Below are 17,003 nucleotides of genomic sequence, written 5' to 3'. Positions count from 1 at the left end.
ACTCACAGTTGTGGGGTTTATTATGGAAATAGTTTGGAAAGTGTGGAAGGCAAAGTATATCTCACAATGCAAGTCTAGGTTTAGTCCAGCAGTCTCAAGCCAGATTAACAAAGCACAGTTCCTCCACTAGTGAAAGCCCAGGTTTAGTTCAACAGCACAAATGCAAGAAGCCTGTAGTTTCTTCAGTCATCCAGCAAGCAAAATCTTTAACTGCAGCCTTTATCTCCATCTGGTTGCACCCTGCCACAATCTCTTCACAACAGTGCCACAACCTCTTCACCCTTTCTCCACCACCAGTGTCACCATCTCTTACAGTGTCTTCACAGTCTTTCCACCACCATCTCCCACAGTGTAGAAAGCATTCTTGTATGCAAGACCATATGTCTACAGTTAAGGCAGCTGGAACCATCCCCCCAAGGAGCGCTAACACAATGGCTAGAAAAGCCAATTCTCAAGGGTTCTGGAACCCTGCTCAGTTTCATTTTGGTTAGTTTCTATTATTATACTTTCAAGTTAACTAATCTTTTCCTCAACAGTATATAATCTGTGGCAGACCCCATCCAGTGTCTTTTTCATCTAATATATTGCAGTTTTATCTATAGAAGTTTGATTTATATCTACCATATCTCTCTAGTCAGCATGTCTAATTTTTTCACAAAAGTAAAAGTACAATTTGGAATATACCCTAAAGAAATTGTATCTGCAACATAAACAAATATATGTTTAATCATGTTCACTAATCACAATAGTTAAGAGATAGCAACAAGCCAAGTGTCCATCAGTGAATGAATGCGTAGAGAAACTATGATATATTCACACAATGAAATATTTTGCTGCATTAAAAACAATGAAGAACACATTAGACACTACACAACATGGATAAGTCTAAAGGACACTAGGCTGAGTGAAATAAGTCAGTCACAAAAGGGCAAATACTTTAAAAGACCACTATTGTAAAAACCAGAAAGAGGTTTAAATATGGAGAAGAAAATTAATGTCTAGATAATGAACACTACATTGGAATGAGTGAAGGGAAGGACAATGTGGAAAGAATGGACAGACGCTGCATTTTAATTAATGTTATGAAACAATGACTGAAAAATAAAAATCATTTTCTAAACTTTACACAAATCAATAAAAAGTCATTTAAAAAGGTGAATCTACAAAAAATGTCATAAATAAATATATCCAGTGTTTAAAGAATTTTTTTAAAGTTGAAATACAACCTTGAATACTTTAAGCCTGACTAGAGATTATCTCAAGAATAGACTGAGATACCAAACATTAATGATCCAAGACGAGACAAGTTGTGGGATGGCATCAGTGACATACATGAAGAAAGGAAAATGTCATGAAAGAAACCAGAAAGAGAGAAAAGATAAAAATGGAAGAGTCTTAGATTTGAACGTAGAGTAGCTAAAGCTAATGAAAGAAATGATGAAGAGCAGAACAGAATATTTGAAAGGATGTCTGAAGAAATAAAATAAAGTATTATCAATTGTGAAATGTACAAAGAACTGGTGATAGAAAACCAGAAGAGAAAAACATGCTTGGTATTTCTCATTCTGAAAGAACTGATGGGGAAAAAAATCCCAAGTTGCAATACTTAAGGATTTTATGTTTAATGATGTAGGAAGGATCAAACAAAGATGGAAGGAATACACAGAATTACTAGACCAAAGTGAATTGCTCAGCAGTTAGCTCTTTCGACAAGTAACATGTGATCAAGAACTAATGATATTGAAGGAAGAATTTCAAGTTACACTAACAACATTTTAGTGAAAACCAACACTCCAGGAATTGTAAGAATACAAAGTGAGATGTTTCTGTAAATAAATGAAACCCTGGAAACATTCTTGTGAATACTCCAAACTCTGGAATACAGTTACTTGACCAACTGCCTGAAAGAGATCCCTCTTTGGCTCCATTCAAAAGAAAGTTGATCCAACAGAATGTAGAAATTACTGAGTTGTATCATTTAAAAACAGATGGAAGAGTACATAGATATGGAGCTGCCAGAAGTTCCAAGAAGGATTTAGAAGAGACCGTGGCACCAGCAACATCACTGCTGATGTCAGATGAATCCGGGCTGAAAGTAAAGAATACCAGAAGAATGTCTATTTGTGCCTTATTGCCTATAAAAAGGCATTTGACTGTGTGGATCATAACAAGTTATGGCTGACATTGAGAAAGATGGGAATCTCAGAGCACTTAACTGTGCTCATGTGAAATCTGTACCAGGTCAGGAGGCTGTTGTGCAAACAGAGTAGAGGAATACTGCATGGTTTGGAATTAAGAAAGGAGTGTGTCAGGGTTGTATTCTCTCTCCAAACCTATTCAATCTGTATGCTAAGCAAATTATTCGAGAAGCTGGACTCTATGAAGACGAAATGTGGCATCAGGATCAGAGGGAGACCCATCAGTAACCTGCATTATGCAGAAGACACAAACTTGCTTGCTCAAAGTGAGGAGGTCTTGAAGCACCTGTTGCAGATGATCAAGGAATGTAGCCTTCAATATGGATTGTATCTCAAAGTAAAAAATACAAATATTATTATTACTTTTGGACCAATAGGCATGATAGATAGAGACTGAAACTGTCAACAGCTTCATCTTGCTTGGATGCACAGTTAACACTGCTGGTTCTAGCAGTCAAGAAATAAGATGTGTTGTACAGGGGAAATCAGCAGTTAGGGACCTTTCCAAATTATTGAGAAGTAATTACTGTCAGTATGAGGACCAAGGTGCATCTGATTCAGGCCATAATCTTTCTGCTCCCTTGCTATGTATCTGAAAGCTTGACAGTGAATAAGTATGTGGTGGTAGTAGTGGTGGTGGTTGTTGTTATGTGCCGTCGAGTTGCCTGTGACTCATAGTGATCCTATGTACAAAACCCTAAACCCTTCTCTGTCCTGTGCCAGTCTCACTGTCTCCAATACACCTACGCCAATTACCCCAGCCACTGAATCAATCCACCTCATAGAGGGTCTTCCTCTTCTGCACTGTCCCTCCACCCTTCCAAGCATGACATCCTTCTCCAAGGACCGGTCTCTCCTTGCAACATGTTCAAAGTATGTCACACAAAGCTTCAGAATCTTTGCCTCCAAGGAGCAGCCTGGTTTAATCCTCTCCTGGATGAACGTGTTTGTTTTCTTAGCAATCCATGGTATATTCAATACTTTTCTCTAGCACCACAACTCAAAGACATCAACTCTCCTTCTATCCTCCCTAGTCATTGCCCAGCTCTCTGATGCATAGCAAGTGATTGCAAATACCATGGCCTGTATCAAGCCCAAATTATTTCCCAGACTGACGTCATTGCTCTTCAGTACTCTGGAGATGTCTCTGCAGCAGACTTTCCCAAAGCAAAACCTCTTTTAATTTCCTGGCTGCTGGTGCCAAGAGTGTCGAGCTTTATTTACATAATATGTAAATGCATAAGAATAACTCTGCCTATTAAAATTTATTCTTTAAGAAGGAGTCTAGATTGGCCCAGGGAATATAGTTTGTTAACTCAACTATGGGGACACTTGTGGCCTAGGTCAACTGAAAACCAACATCCCTAGGTGCTTATAAATTTGCAAGTTCTTGTTCACTGCCTTCCTTTTCCAGTGCACTTAGAAAAAGTCACGTCACTTGTTCATTACCTTTCTCTTCCAATGCTCTTAGAAAAAGTGATATAATAATTGTATCCACATTAGCAACAAAAAAAAAGAAAAAAGTGTGTCCTCCTTGCAAAGTATTCAAGTCTGTTTTGTCTCACTTTAAAACCATTTTTAAAGGCCATTATTCCATTGTCATTTTGACTTCCTTTCTTCCATTTAAAAAAAAAAGGCTCTTATTTGGCAGGTCTTAGGATGCTAACACTTTTTTAAAAGAAAAATTAAATGCTTAAAGGGCATTATTCTCTAGTGCTGAAATATTCTTTTCTACAATCCAATATAGGCAAATGGATAACAGGACCTTTTTCTTTCTTTTTCAAATAAAGCTTGTAATTCTAAAGAAATTCTGCGCTTCTAAAAGGAGCAGATCATTCTCATGTAGATAAATAAAGTCTACTGACTATCCCTCTACCTGCTGTGTTAAGCTGAGTTCTCTAGAGGGACAAAACTGGTGAAGCATGTAGACGTATGTATGTGTGTGCACACACGTAGATATTTTAAAGCAGGAGTGGCATCCACTTCCTAAACAACACGCCTGCAGAAATGTTTTGAACATTCATAAATGTTGATAGTTGTAGAGGGGCTTTGGGCCTTTTGTTTTTAGGATTGCTATGAGTCATGCTTAACTCAAAGGCATTCAACAACTATATAGATAGAGATAGAGATGATAGAGATAGAGATATGTGTGTATATATTATGTATATATGTGTGTGTATATATATATGTAGATATGTGTGTGTGTGTGTGTGTATACACACACACACATACATATATATCTCAAACGACTCGACGGCACTTAACAACAACAACATATATATATATATATAGAAAGAGAGAGAGAGAAGAAAGAAAAAGAGTGTTATTTCAAGGAAATGGTTCATGCAGTCATGGCAGCTGGAAGATCATAAATCATGGGGGTCAGATGCCAGACTAAAGGCTTCTCCTGACTCAGGTTGCATGTGCCATTGAACCTACAATTCACAGGTCAAACAGAAGATTCCTTAGTAGGGTCCAAGAATTGAAGTCCAAAGGGTGACAAATAAAATTCAGAATTGTGTGTGTGAGAGAGTTTTGCCAGAATATCCATATATCCCCTAAGGAGACTGATGGTGCTTAACTGATTGATATTCACCTGATTTGCAATTGATTGTCTGCTCATATCAGGTCACAAAACAGAGGATGATTTTATGTTATATTGCATTATGGCAGAATCCTATGTCTGGCTAACCTAGAATAAATGATATACTCATTGATCACTTCTTATTTGTAGTTGTGACATTGAACAATTATGAGGAACATTAGGTCTTTTGATTGAGTCTTGGGACCTTCAGCAGTGCAGATGGGTTCAGACTGCAGTCAGGGCACTGTATTGAACAATTGACCATAGAGTCTTCAAGGTGATCTCGCCAGAGGAAACCTTTATGACCTAGGCAGGCCTGGTTGAGCTTACTGCTGCAGATGCTAGACCCTGTACTGTTTTCTCAGTGCAGTGGAAGCAAACCCACCCACATTGGCTTTTCTGATGATCACGTTATCAGCCCTGATGATCTATTCTTTCCCTTGGTCCCTGTGGCCTTGAGCCAACCCTCCAGGAAGCAAAGTATTAAGTTGGCACCCTCTATGCATTGCCCTTCACCACATGGTTGATACCTACAGATGTTGACATGTTAATGGAATCATTGGAACCAGTGTACCAATTGGGCTGTGGTTTCATAAAGCAAGGAGTTATCTTTTGTCAACGAGAAGGCTTGTTTCATAGCTTCATGGATCTCTCCCCTTTTGTCTCCTCAGAAATTGCAGGTGTTTCGGTGTCTGAAATTTCTGGGCCTTTCTCAACAGACAACATAGCCAGCAACTGTGTCCCTGCCCTCCCTCTGAATGAACCCATTCTCTGGATCATCTCCTATTCGCTCATGAGTGTATGTGGGATCATCCTTATTGTCTTAATCATCCTGCTGCTACTTCCATTCCGATGTCGGCATCGCCCCCGAGACCCGGAGGTCGTCAATGATGAGTCTTCACTCGTGCGGCATCGCTGGAAATGAACCCAGCCCAGCACCTGGCTAACCTTGAACTCAGCTATGATTGAGAATGATGCCTCAAGTGCAACAGGCAGGGGTATGAGGCCCAGGCTTCCTCCTGTATCCATGAGTCTTAAATCACTGTTCTGCTCCCAGATGCCTTCCAGATTCACTGTATTTTGATTCTTGTTTTTAAAGCTTACTTCCAGGAGAAGAGAAATGATAATAATAATAAAAACAACAACAACAAAATCTTTCTAAACCAAATCCGAGTGCATTGGACTTCAGGCTTTTTGTGACTGGTTATACCAAAACATCTAAACATGACACAAAAAAAACAAACAAAAATAACCTTACAAGCTACTGCTTGTTCTCTTTACTCTTAGATCTCTGAAAAAAAAGTGCATATAGTTTGTAACCTCTCGGTTTGTGGAAATCCTTTTATATCCATTGTATCTAAGGATATTTTGCCCTAGCCCCGGGTCAGTGTGGGAGAAGGCTTACAATATAATAGCAGGAGAAGAAGCCAGGGTGCTGCCGTCTTCTGAGTTGGAAACAGAGCAGCATCCCTTTTTTCTGGGTTTCTCTCTCTTCCTCTCAGTCTATGCTCAGAATTGAGCTGGAATCCACTAGGAGGTCATCCCCTGACAGTGTTCACCAGCCTCTTCTGAAGAAGGACAGTCTTTGCCCATCACAGTAGAATGGGCAGGAAGCCTATCCTTTTTCACCCACTGTTTCTAAGTGTTATTGGTGTAAAACTAAAAACCTACCTCTGCTGAGACTTTGCCCAGGGTTCCATGCCTGGGTGGGGAAGAGGCAGCCATGGCCCTCACCTAGAGGAACCTTTATTCTAGCAAACAGGACATCACAGGTGCTGAACTGTGAATCAACCCAGACACACTGACTTGGAAATGACCCAGCTCATTGTGCCACATACTTACTCTTCTTACTGAAAATTAATAAGCAGGGTGTTAATGTGGAAAAAAAAAACATCTATTTCACCACTTTGATTTGTTGAGAAGCTCTGGTGGCATAGTAACTTCAGAGTTGGGCTCCCAACTGAAAGTCAGCACCAGCCACTCCTTGGGAGAATAATGGGTAATCTCCTTAAGATTTACAGCCTCAGAAACCCAATTGGAGGGCTGTCAAGGCTTATAACCAATCTGCCTCTAAAAGGTCACAGCCTCGAAAACCCTCTGGAGCAGTTCTGCTCTGCACATGTGATGCCATCATGGGTCAGAATCAACTGGATGGTAACTAATAACAACAGTCGTTTGATTTTTCTCTTTTGAGCTTCTCTAGACATAGATGATTACTACTTTTTTGGGAGAAATGGTGAAATACCCATTCTTCTGAGCATCTGTCAGGTAAGGAAGATGATGGGCAGGAAAAACAGAGAATTTCAATGCTTCTCAGTGCTTGGAATCCACATCCTTTTCTTGTGGGATTCTCTGGGCTCTAGCTCACCCTATCAGCGTAAGCAAATCTTAGCAGGTGATCCACATGTTCAGTCTTCAATGATGTGTTGGGAGCACAGTGGTATCCCTCCTTGGAAAAAATCCCACTTGCTTGCATTGTTCAAGGCCTCTGCCAAAGAAAAGTGTAAGCCTTTAAAGTGCTGTAACCCACCCTCTTTTATTATCTGATGTAATTTGGAGAGGAGGTAAAAAGTCAGTATACCCCCCTCTATCGATTGTACATCAAGCTCAGTGTTCTCTTTGCATTGCTTTTGGGATGGGTTGGCCATCCAATAAAAGTCTACTGAAAGGGCTAAGCCTTGAGTACCTCCTTTAATTGGAATGTCATTTGTGTTCATGTGTTTCAGCTACCTGCTCTGCTCACTAGTCCTCGAGCGGTGCAGAGAATTAAGAGCTTGGTTGATAACATAAAGGATGGTGGTTTGAATCTGCCCAGAGTCACCTAAAAAAAAAAGGCTCAGTTATCTACTGCCAAAGGATCACAGCCATTAAAAAGTATGAAGCACAGTTCTGCTCTGAGACACATAAAGTTACATGAGTTGCAGTCAACTTGAAACCAACTGGTTTACTGGCTTTGCTCACTAGATCCCAGACACCTTTTAAAATAAGAATCCCATAGCTCTTCTGAAGACTCAGGGAGATTACTTCTGCATGTCATGGTGTCTTCACAGACTCTGTAACAACCAGATCTTCTGTGAGCTTCTGCGAGAGCTGTTGTTGTTATGTGCTGTCGAGTCACTTGCGATTCATAGCGACCCTATGCACAACAGCCCTAAACTCTGCTCTGTCCTGTGCCAATCGCAGTCTCAAACACACCCATCCCGATTACCCCAGTCACTGAATCAATCCACCTCATAGAGGGCCTTCCTCTCCTGTGCTGTCCCTCCACCCTCCCAAGCATGATGTCCCTTTCCAAGGACTGGTCCCTCTTTACAACATGTCCAAAGTATGTTAGACGGAGCCTCAGAATCCTTGCCCCCAAGGAGCTGCCCAATTTAACCCTCTCCAGGATGAATCTGTTTTCCTAGCAGTCCATGGTACCCTCAATGCTCTTCTCCAGCAGCACCACAGCTCAAAGGCATCAATTCTCCTTTTATCCTCCTTCATCATTGTCCAACTCTCTGATGCATAACAAGTGACCGTGAAGACCATGGCCTGTATCAGATGCACCTTAGTGTCCAGAGAGACACTATTGCTCTTCAAACTTTGGAAAGGTCCCTAACAGCAGATTTTCCCATTGCAAAACGCCTTTTAATTTCCTGGATACTGGTGCAAGAGTGTTGACTATGGAGCCAAGCAAACTAAAGTTGTGAACAATCTCAATCTCTTCACCATCCATCCTGATGTTGTCAGTTGGCCCACTGGTGAGAATCTTTGTCTTCTTGACATTGAGCCTCAGTCCATATTGAAGGCTGCAGTACTTGACCCTCTGCAGTAAGTAAGCGCTTCAGGTCCTCCTCAGTTTCAGCAAGCAGGGTTATGTCATCTGCATATCGCAGATTGTTGATAGATCTTCCACCAGTCCTGATGCCACCCTTCTCATAGAGCCCAGCCTCCCGGATAATCTGTTCTGCATATAGGTTGAAAAAATATGGAGACAGGACACATGCCTGGCATAGGCCATTCCCAATTTTGAAGCATCGTCTGCGAGAGCTGTTAGGAGTTCCATCTTAGAAAGGAAATAATCTCTGTTCTTCAAGACACTGTTAAGTGTGGAAGTAGGGAAAACAAACTGTTATACGATGCACCTGTATCGCTTCTGGTCCTAGCTAGTCAAGAGCTGATCAGTTTCAAAGTACGTTTCTGAGTGAGAACTCTGCTGGTCCAATTCTCTTCCTGTCATCTTGGCTTTTTATTGAATCCTGTTGTGTAACCCACTTCATGTAAAAGTGGAGCCAACCCCCTAATTTGTCCTCTCCTTGCTTCACAAAATTTGGACCTCTAACGTAAAAAGGGGCAACTGCAGGCCTGACCTGGTTAGAGTGGCTGCTTCTTTATGCAGGCGTCCTCTGTTTCATTTTATCGTGTTAGGTTTCTGAGACGGAAAACAATCCTGTGGCAGCAGATTAGCAGGCCCTACTCCCAGCATACATGATGATAATAATAAGTTAGGTTTCAAGTTAGGGTATTTGAATGAATTTCTAAATGCTCTGTATTTCCTATCAAATTTCTCCACCTTTCATCTCAGTTGTCATTGGATGTGACATTTTAATGGAAATACTTAAATTACAAAGGCATAACTTAGCAACAGGAATGAAATAGACAGTTGAATACAGGACAGTTTCCTGGCACGCTGCGCTGCTAAAAATTGGACTTTGAGTCAAAACCCTGTTAGTGACACCCGCCTCCTCAAGTGATGCAAATTGATACTTAGCTTGGCAAATATTCAAGGAGACTTTTTTTTGAAGAGGAAAGGAAGTAGCAGCCCTTTGAGGGTGTCATTTTTACCTTGTGATACACTGTGGAAAATGTTGGAACACCGTCTCTTCCTGAAAGACCTAGCTAATCATGAGGCTGCTGCCAGAAACCTTGCCAGCACTCCAATGGGAAATGGATGCCTCTACGTTAACTATATTATTTTAAACAGAATGATGCTTTTTGTTCTTGATAACTTATTTGGAAGTCTATAATGAAACCCTGCCTTTAGTAACCGAAACGACTTATTTTTTAAAAAAAATGAGATGGGAATAGATTCTATATTTTTCGTTATGAATTCAAGGGAACCTCGGCAATGAGAGTCAAATGATTTGCACACACTACTGTATGTGCACTAGTTCACGTTCTTTAGGAACTTAAACTGCCTGGCATCAAAGAAGCAAATGCCTGGTGTGTAAAGGCAGGAATGGTCTGTCCAAATGCATTTCACTCCCAAATACTCAGAAGGCCTTTGCCCGACTCATGAGGTGCAGAGGTTTTGATGAGAGAGAAATCTGGGGTCAGGTACAGTTCAGAATTGCTGAAGACATTCTCTGCAGTCCAGTTTTACCACCAGCTCCACAGAGCTCGGATTTTTGAGCAGCAGTCATGATTTGGGGATGTCGCTGGAGAGGCATTATTTATTTATTTAATGGGCTCAGTATACAAATGACAATTTGTCAGATTTCTCTTGCCACTTCTCAGCTTTGTGGAGCTGCCAAGCAAGGTTTAGTTCTGAATTCTGGCCTCCTGCCACTTCACGTCGCTGGGAATAAATCACTGCCCAACAGCCTAGTCCATTAAAAAAATATTAATAATAATAATTTCACAAACTTTATCCTTATTAGTGGAAACCAAATAACTGGGTGGAAGCCCAGTATGTTTTCTCTTGCGTAAACTTATAATTAGAACTGATTATGGAATTGTTTAGAGGGAAAACTTGCCACACACACAAAAAAACAACAAATAAGTAAATGGGGGTTTTCTTTTAAGGAAAACAACCAAACACCATAAAATGTAAAATTATGGGGATTTGCCAAGACAGAGATTAGATTTTTAATGCCAAGAAAACTCCACAACTTACTGTGTGCATTTCTTGTGTGTTTTCAGATACTCAGATCTGGATTCATGACAGTTTACCAATTAGAAAGCTAGAAAAACAAATGTACAGAGTGGGGAAGAAAACTCAAAGTAAAACGAAGCAGTTAGCTTCCTGGGTAAAGTACCTTTAACTCCAGATATTTTCAATTTTCTTTTACTTTTAAAGTTTTTAAAGCAATTAGGAAGGTGATTTATTTTAAAGCTGCATGATGGCAGACATCAACACTGAAAAGTGGAAAAAAATAGGCAGTTAGACTTGACATTGCCCAAGCCTGTGTACTGTTGTTACATGCTATTGAGTTGATGAGGACTCATAGCAACCCCACGAGCAACAGCTCTGAAGTTTGCCGTAAGCTGAGCTAATGTCACCATCTCCCACACACCCTACCCCAGTGCTGCGGTAATTGTATCAATCCATCTCATCCAGGCTCCTCTTCTCATGCACTGACCTTCCAGCCTTCCAAGCATGATGTCCTTCTCCAAGGACTGGTCTCTCCTGACAACATACCCAAAGTACATTAAACAGTTCTTCAAAATCCTTGCTTCCAAGGAGCAAAATTGGTTTCACCTTCTCCAGGACAGACCTATTTGTTCTCTTGGAAGCCCATGGTATGTTCTATACACTTCTCCAGCACACAACTCAGAGGTATTGATTCTTCTGTCATCCTTAGTCATTGCCCAGCTCTCAGATACATAGCAAGCAACTGAGAAGACGATGGCCTGAGTCAGGTATACCTTAGTCTCTAGTCTGACATTGTTGCTCTTTAGCACTTTGGAGAGGTCAACAGATTTTCTCAATGTAACTGTCTTTTGATTTCCTCATTGTTGGTCCCAGGGTGTTGATTGTGGCTTTGAGCAAGATGAAATTATTAACAACCTCAATCTTTTCTCCTGTCATAATGCTGCCTATTGGCCAGGTAGTGAGGATTTTTGTTTTCTTGTGTTGAGACATAATACATATTGAAGGCTGCAGTTCTTGATCTTCATCAGCAAGCGCCTCAAGTCCTGTTTGACTCTCCTCCAATCCTGAGTCCACATTCTTCATAAAGCCCAACATCTCGAATGATCTGTTCCATATATAGATTGAAAAGGTATGGAGAAAGGATACATTCTCTCTGCACTCCTTGATTTTGGACCAAGCAGTGTTCCCTTGCTCTGGTTGGACAAAAGCTCCCTGGTTTGGGGTTTCATATGAGCACAATTTCCTGCCATTCTCTGAGCCTATGTGATGGTTCTTTGTTTTTATGTGCCATCAAGTCGACTACAATACATAATGACACCATGAAGAAGAGCTCTGAACCCTGCCTGATCTTGAGCCAGTTTCACTGTCTGTGACACACCTACCCCCGTTACCCCAGTTACCATGTCAATCCATCTTATCCAGAGTCCTCCTCTCTTACACTGTCCCTCCACCCTACCAAGCATGATGTCCTTCTCCAAGGACTGGTCCTTCCTGGCAACATTCCCAAAGTATGAATACCAATTAATTCAAGGAACAGACAGTCAAAGATAGTTGGGACTTGGGGCAAAACCTACAATCTGGGAGGAGAAATTGGGCAAGAAGTTCAGATCTCTCAATGATCTAGATGATCCCATAAGGATCTAGATAAATAAAATGGGGAAAAGCCACATTTTCAGAATGCTGCAGGCAGTTTACTGAATTACAAGTTTTCGATACACACTAATTTTTAGGAAAGTAGGTAGTGATGTTTTAACAGTCAGATTATCTCCTTCCATTCAAGAGTTTCACCTGGTTCCATTCTCAGCTGCTGCCCCTGAGCAACCACCTATATGTCAATGGGTCATGCCCGCTGCTATGAAGCTGAACCGGTTTCAGTGGAATTTCCAAACTAACACCAACCAGCAAGACAGGCCTGGTTATCAGCTTCTGAAAAATCCACCAATGAAAACGGAGTGGATCTCAATGGTCTGATCTTCCATTGATTGTGAGGGTGGTGTTAGGTTGGGCAGCAGCTTGTTCCACTGTGCACGAGGTCATCATGAGCCTGGGAGAAACTCAGCAGCAGCTAAAGCAACCTTTAGGAGCTTTCCAGATGAACTCTCAGATCTTATAATTTGTCAAAGAGAAACTTGCTTGGTATACCTAATTTAGAATAATATGTCTATTTTCAAAAAATTGAAGACGTCTGAACTCTCTAGTAGGCAGAGTTTTCCACTGGAAGCCTGTGGGTTAGGATCAAGAAGCTAAAATCACAAGTGGTTGGGGTCCGAGCAGCTGGGAAGGGCCCTTGGCAACACTTGCCTTCCTTAATAGTCATATTGAAAGAGCAAGTCAGATTTGCCATGTCCACCCACCCAGTCACTGGCTGGACCAGCCACTGTCTCTGTAAAAGTCAAATTTTTCTTATTAGTGACACTTCCAGCAAGAAGAGCTTGAGGGGGAGTGGGGACACATCATATCCTTGCTGCAAGTTTCTGAATCCCTGTCCACTGTGTGGTCCTCAGACCATCTGTATCTCTAGCCAGATATGTGTCATGCTGGCCCTTATCCAGGCCTACTAAACATCAGGGCAGGAGGGCCTGGCAATCTGGGTTTTAGCAAGCTCTCCACATGAGCCCTATAGACACAAACTCCTGCTTTCTGACTTGGAGAAGTACTGAGGGTTGGTGAATATCCAATTGGGTGGGTGAGAATGGCCACTCTGACCATTTGTTATTCTTCTGAGCACAAAAGTGAGGACAAAGCTTGGCCACTCTGCACATCCATGTGTCTGCAAAATCTCTCATTTATGTTGCTTATTGGAATTAAGTCCAAGTGTCACAAACACAGGTATCTTCAAACAATACACCTAATTTGCCTCCTACCTCTGAACCTTCTGTTATTCTCTCGTAATTAGATGCTATATACCATTGTCCAGGATTATTGTGTGGAATTGCATAGTGAACTTGTTCTTAAAGAGCACACACCATCCAAAAAAGATAGGTCAAGGGCACCATAGAAGTTTTCATAAAATCACAACCAGTCTCTGCCAAGAGCAACTGGAAGATCACTGACCTTTGATAGTTCAATATATCCACAGTTCAATCTCAAGACTGGATAACAGTAGGCATAGATCAATGGTGATTACTTTTCTAAAACACAATGTGAATGAAGGAATGTATGAAGTAAAATGTACATGAATGAAACACAATGTACTAAAAATCATATTAAATTAAAAATACTTGAACTAAAATACATGTTATGAAAAGCTTTTAGAAACAAGGAGTTTGGTAAGTGGTAAGTGATAAATGTGAAAATAAAGAGAAAATGCTTTTCTTGAATTTAAAATAAGGGTTAATTAACTGTGTAAAGTAAAAACTACAGCAATGCATTATAACATTTATGATGTATATACCAGTAAAATGTATCACAACAATTGTTACTGTTGTTGTTATGTGCAGTCATGTCGCTTTGCAACTCACAGTAGTCCTATGTACAATAGCTCTGAAAGCCACCCTATCCTGAGCCAATCTGTCTCTGAAACACCTACCCTCATTGCCCCAGTTAATGTGTCATTACATCTCATCTGGAATCTTCCTCTCCTGCGTTGTCCCTCCACAGCACATAGAAAAAGAATTGAAGTCTTAAAGTTACCTTAGGGGGAAAAAAAAAACAACCCAATGTGCCTCATAGATCCTCTATGTCCTTAACTAGACACTGTTCCCATGACAGTGATTCTGTATATTTCTGGCTAATATAGCAGATGTGGAAATGAGTATGTGGGTCTGTGTCTGCCCTGAGGGATGAGAGGAAAGTTGGCTTAAAACCAATGGCTGCTAAGTAGATTCTGCCTCCTGGTGACTCCAGGTGTGTCAGAGGTGCTCCATAAAGTTGCCAAAGGCTGATTTTTCGGAAGTGGATCTCTAGGTTTTACTTTCTAGGCAGCTCTGCCTTATATACAGGAACTGCCAGCCTCTCAGTAAGCTGCCAAGTGCATTAGCTGTTTACATGCCCCAGGGCTTCCCTTTGTTCCACTTGTTAGACAACATCAAGATGGCTCCAACGCATGGTTGAATTTATGAATACAGGACAAAATGTTGCCTGGTCTTGTTTGTCTCATCCTCTCAATTGTTGCTATGTTTGAATCCATTATTGCAACCACTGTGTTAATCCATTACTTTAAGGTCCCTGTATAGTTCACTGACCTTCTACTTTACTAAGCATGATGTCTTTCTTCAGCAATTGGTTCTCTCTGATAACATGTCCAAGGTAAGTGAGACAAAGCATTGGTATCCTGGCTTCTCCAGAGAGTTCTGGCTTCACTGCCTCCAAGGCAATGTGTTCCTTCTTCTTTGGTACACATACAATTCTTTTCCAGCCTTCTTTTGACATTGTCCTTTACATGTATAGAAGGTAATTAAAAATACCATGGGTTTGGCCAGGTTCACCTTTTTTCAAAGTGACATCTTTGTTTTTTAAAATGTTAATGTTAAAGAGGTCATTTGCCACAGTGCAATACATTATTCAATTTCTTTTTTTTTCTATTTTATATTGGTTTGCTTATAAAATTCATTTACCTTGTATTTTACACTGTTCTTCATTCTCATTGTGTTTCATATAATCATCCCCATGTGTTATGTTTTATAAAATTAATCACTATTGGACCATGCCCATCATGACCCAATCTTTTCAGGTCCCCACGGGATCCTTTCCATTCTCTTCATCCCCTTCCTTCATCCACCAAATTGTGCAGCCCTGTGGTTTAACCCCTGCCCATCCTCATCTGTCTGCTCCCACCCCTTCCCTCCTTGGGTTTTCCAATTTCTTGACTGCTACATGTGTGGGCATTGATTGGTGGTCCACAAAGACAACCTCATTTTCCCCACCACGTATCATGACATAGGGAGCTCTAGTGGCCTGTTAGGTAGTGGCTGTGCTCTAAACCAAAACAGGTGGTTTAAATCCACTAGCTGCTTCTTGGGAGAAAGGTGGGAAATCTCTTCCTGTATGATTTGTTGTTGTTGTTATGTGCCATCAAGTCGTTTGTGACTCATAGCGACCCTATGTACAAGAGCCCTAAACGCTGTTCTATCCTGTGCCAACCTCGCTGTCTCAAACGCAGTCATTCCCACCACTCCAGTCACAGAATTGATCCATCTCATTGAGGGTCTTCCTCTCCTTCGCTGCCCCTCCACTTTCCCAAACAGGATGTCCCTCTCCAAGGACCAGTCCCTCCTTGCAACATGCCCAAATGATGTTAGACGAAGCTTCAGAATCCTTGACTCCAGGGAACATTCTGGCTTCACCCTCTCCAGGACAAATCTGTTTGTTCTCCTAGCAGTCCATGGTATATTCAACATTCTTTTCCAACACCACAACTCAAAGGCATCAATTCTCTTTCTATCATCACTATTCACTGTCCAACTCTCTGATGCATAACATGTAATTGCAAAGACTATAGCCTGGATCAGGCACACCTTAGTCTCCAACCTGATGTTGTTGCACTTCAGTACTCTTGAGAGGTCCCTCACAGCTTACTTTCCCAATGGAATTCGTCTCCTGATTTTCTGGCTGCTGTTACCAAGAGTGTTGACTGTGGAGGCAAGCAAACTAAAACTGTTAACTATATCAATCTCTTCACCATCCATACTGATGCTGCCAATTGGCCCGGTGGTGAGAATCTTTGTTTTCTTGATATTGAGCTCTAAAAACCTACTGCAGGGCCAACCATGAGTCAGTTCCACCTTGACATCAATGAGTGAATGATTGATCCTAATGTTGTTGTTGTTGTTGTTATATGCCGTCAAGTCGGTTCTGACTCATAGCGACCCTATGCACAACAGCCCTAAACCCTGCTCTATCCTGCGCCAACCGTACCGCCTCTGACACACCCATCCCGATTACCCCAGTCACCGAATCAATCCATCTCATAGAGGGTCATCCCCTCCTGCGTTGTCCCTCAACCATAATAGTGTTTATTAATCCAGAGAACCATCTTTAAAACCAATGGAGAATTAAGACATCCTAAATAGCTACATGAAATAGCTACAAGAAGAAAATAGAATCTACACAGGAGTTCTATAGGACACATCACCTTCCCTTGGAGACAGTACAACTAAACTTAAGAGACACTGATCACAGCATAAAAAACAATTGTCAGCAGTTGACGTGTTTGGAATCACAGAAGCCAAGAAAGCTTCAGATACAAGCTGTCAGATCATGGGTTGGACAATGGAAGATAATTTCTGAAGGCATTTGGTAGATGTGAAGGGGTATCCTGGTGGAGGGTGGAGCTGGGAAATAAGTGGGTCAAGGCACTGGGCAAAGGGCAGGGTCAACACTGTAACTAATGGTTAACTCCACAATGAGGGATTTATCTTTCACT

The 17,003-nt window shown here is 41.2% G+C and overlaps 1 protein-coding gene across 2 annotated transcripts in view; it reads left to right on the top strand.

The window, feature by feature from the left end:
• BACE2 (beta-site APP-cleaving enzyme 2) overlaps window positions 1-5,884 on the top strand; it is a 166,526-nt gene extending 160,642 nt beyond the window's left edge. The window contains exon 9 of one of the 2 annotated variants that reach the window (XM_006886708.1): window positions 5,454-5,884. In XM_006886708.1, coding sequence (XP_006886770.1) covers window positions 5,454-5,707 — 254 coding nt within the window. In that variant the 3' untranslated portion in view covers window positions 5,708-5,884. The remainder of the gene's footprint in view (window positions 1-5,453) is intronic. The other variant, XM_006886709.1, reaches the window with a different exon arrangement.
• Window positions 5,885-17,003: the final 11,119 nt, after the last annotated feature.

Source organism: Elephantulus edwardii, unplaced genomic scaffold, assembly GCF_000299155.1.
Source record: "Elephantulus edwardii isolate Elephantulus edwardi_28Jun2011 unplaced genomic scaffold, EleEdw1.0 scaffold00051, whole genome shotgun sequence".
Lineage (NCBI taxonomy): Eukaryota > Metazoa > Chordata > Mammalia > Macroscelidea > Macroscelididae > Elephantulus > Elephantulus edwardii.
Note: the sequence above shows the minus strand (reverse complement) of the source record. Positions and strands in the feature narration are given on the sequence as shown.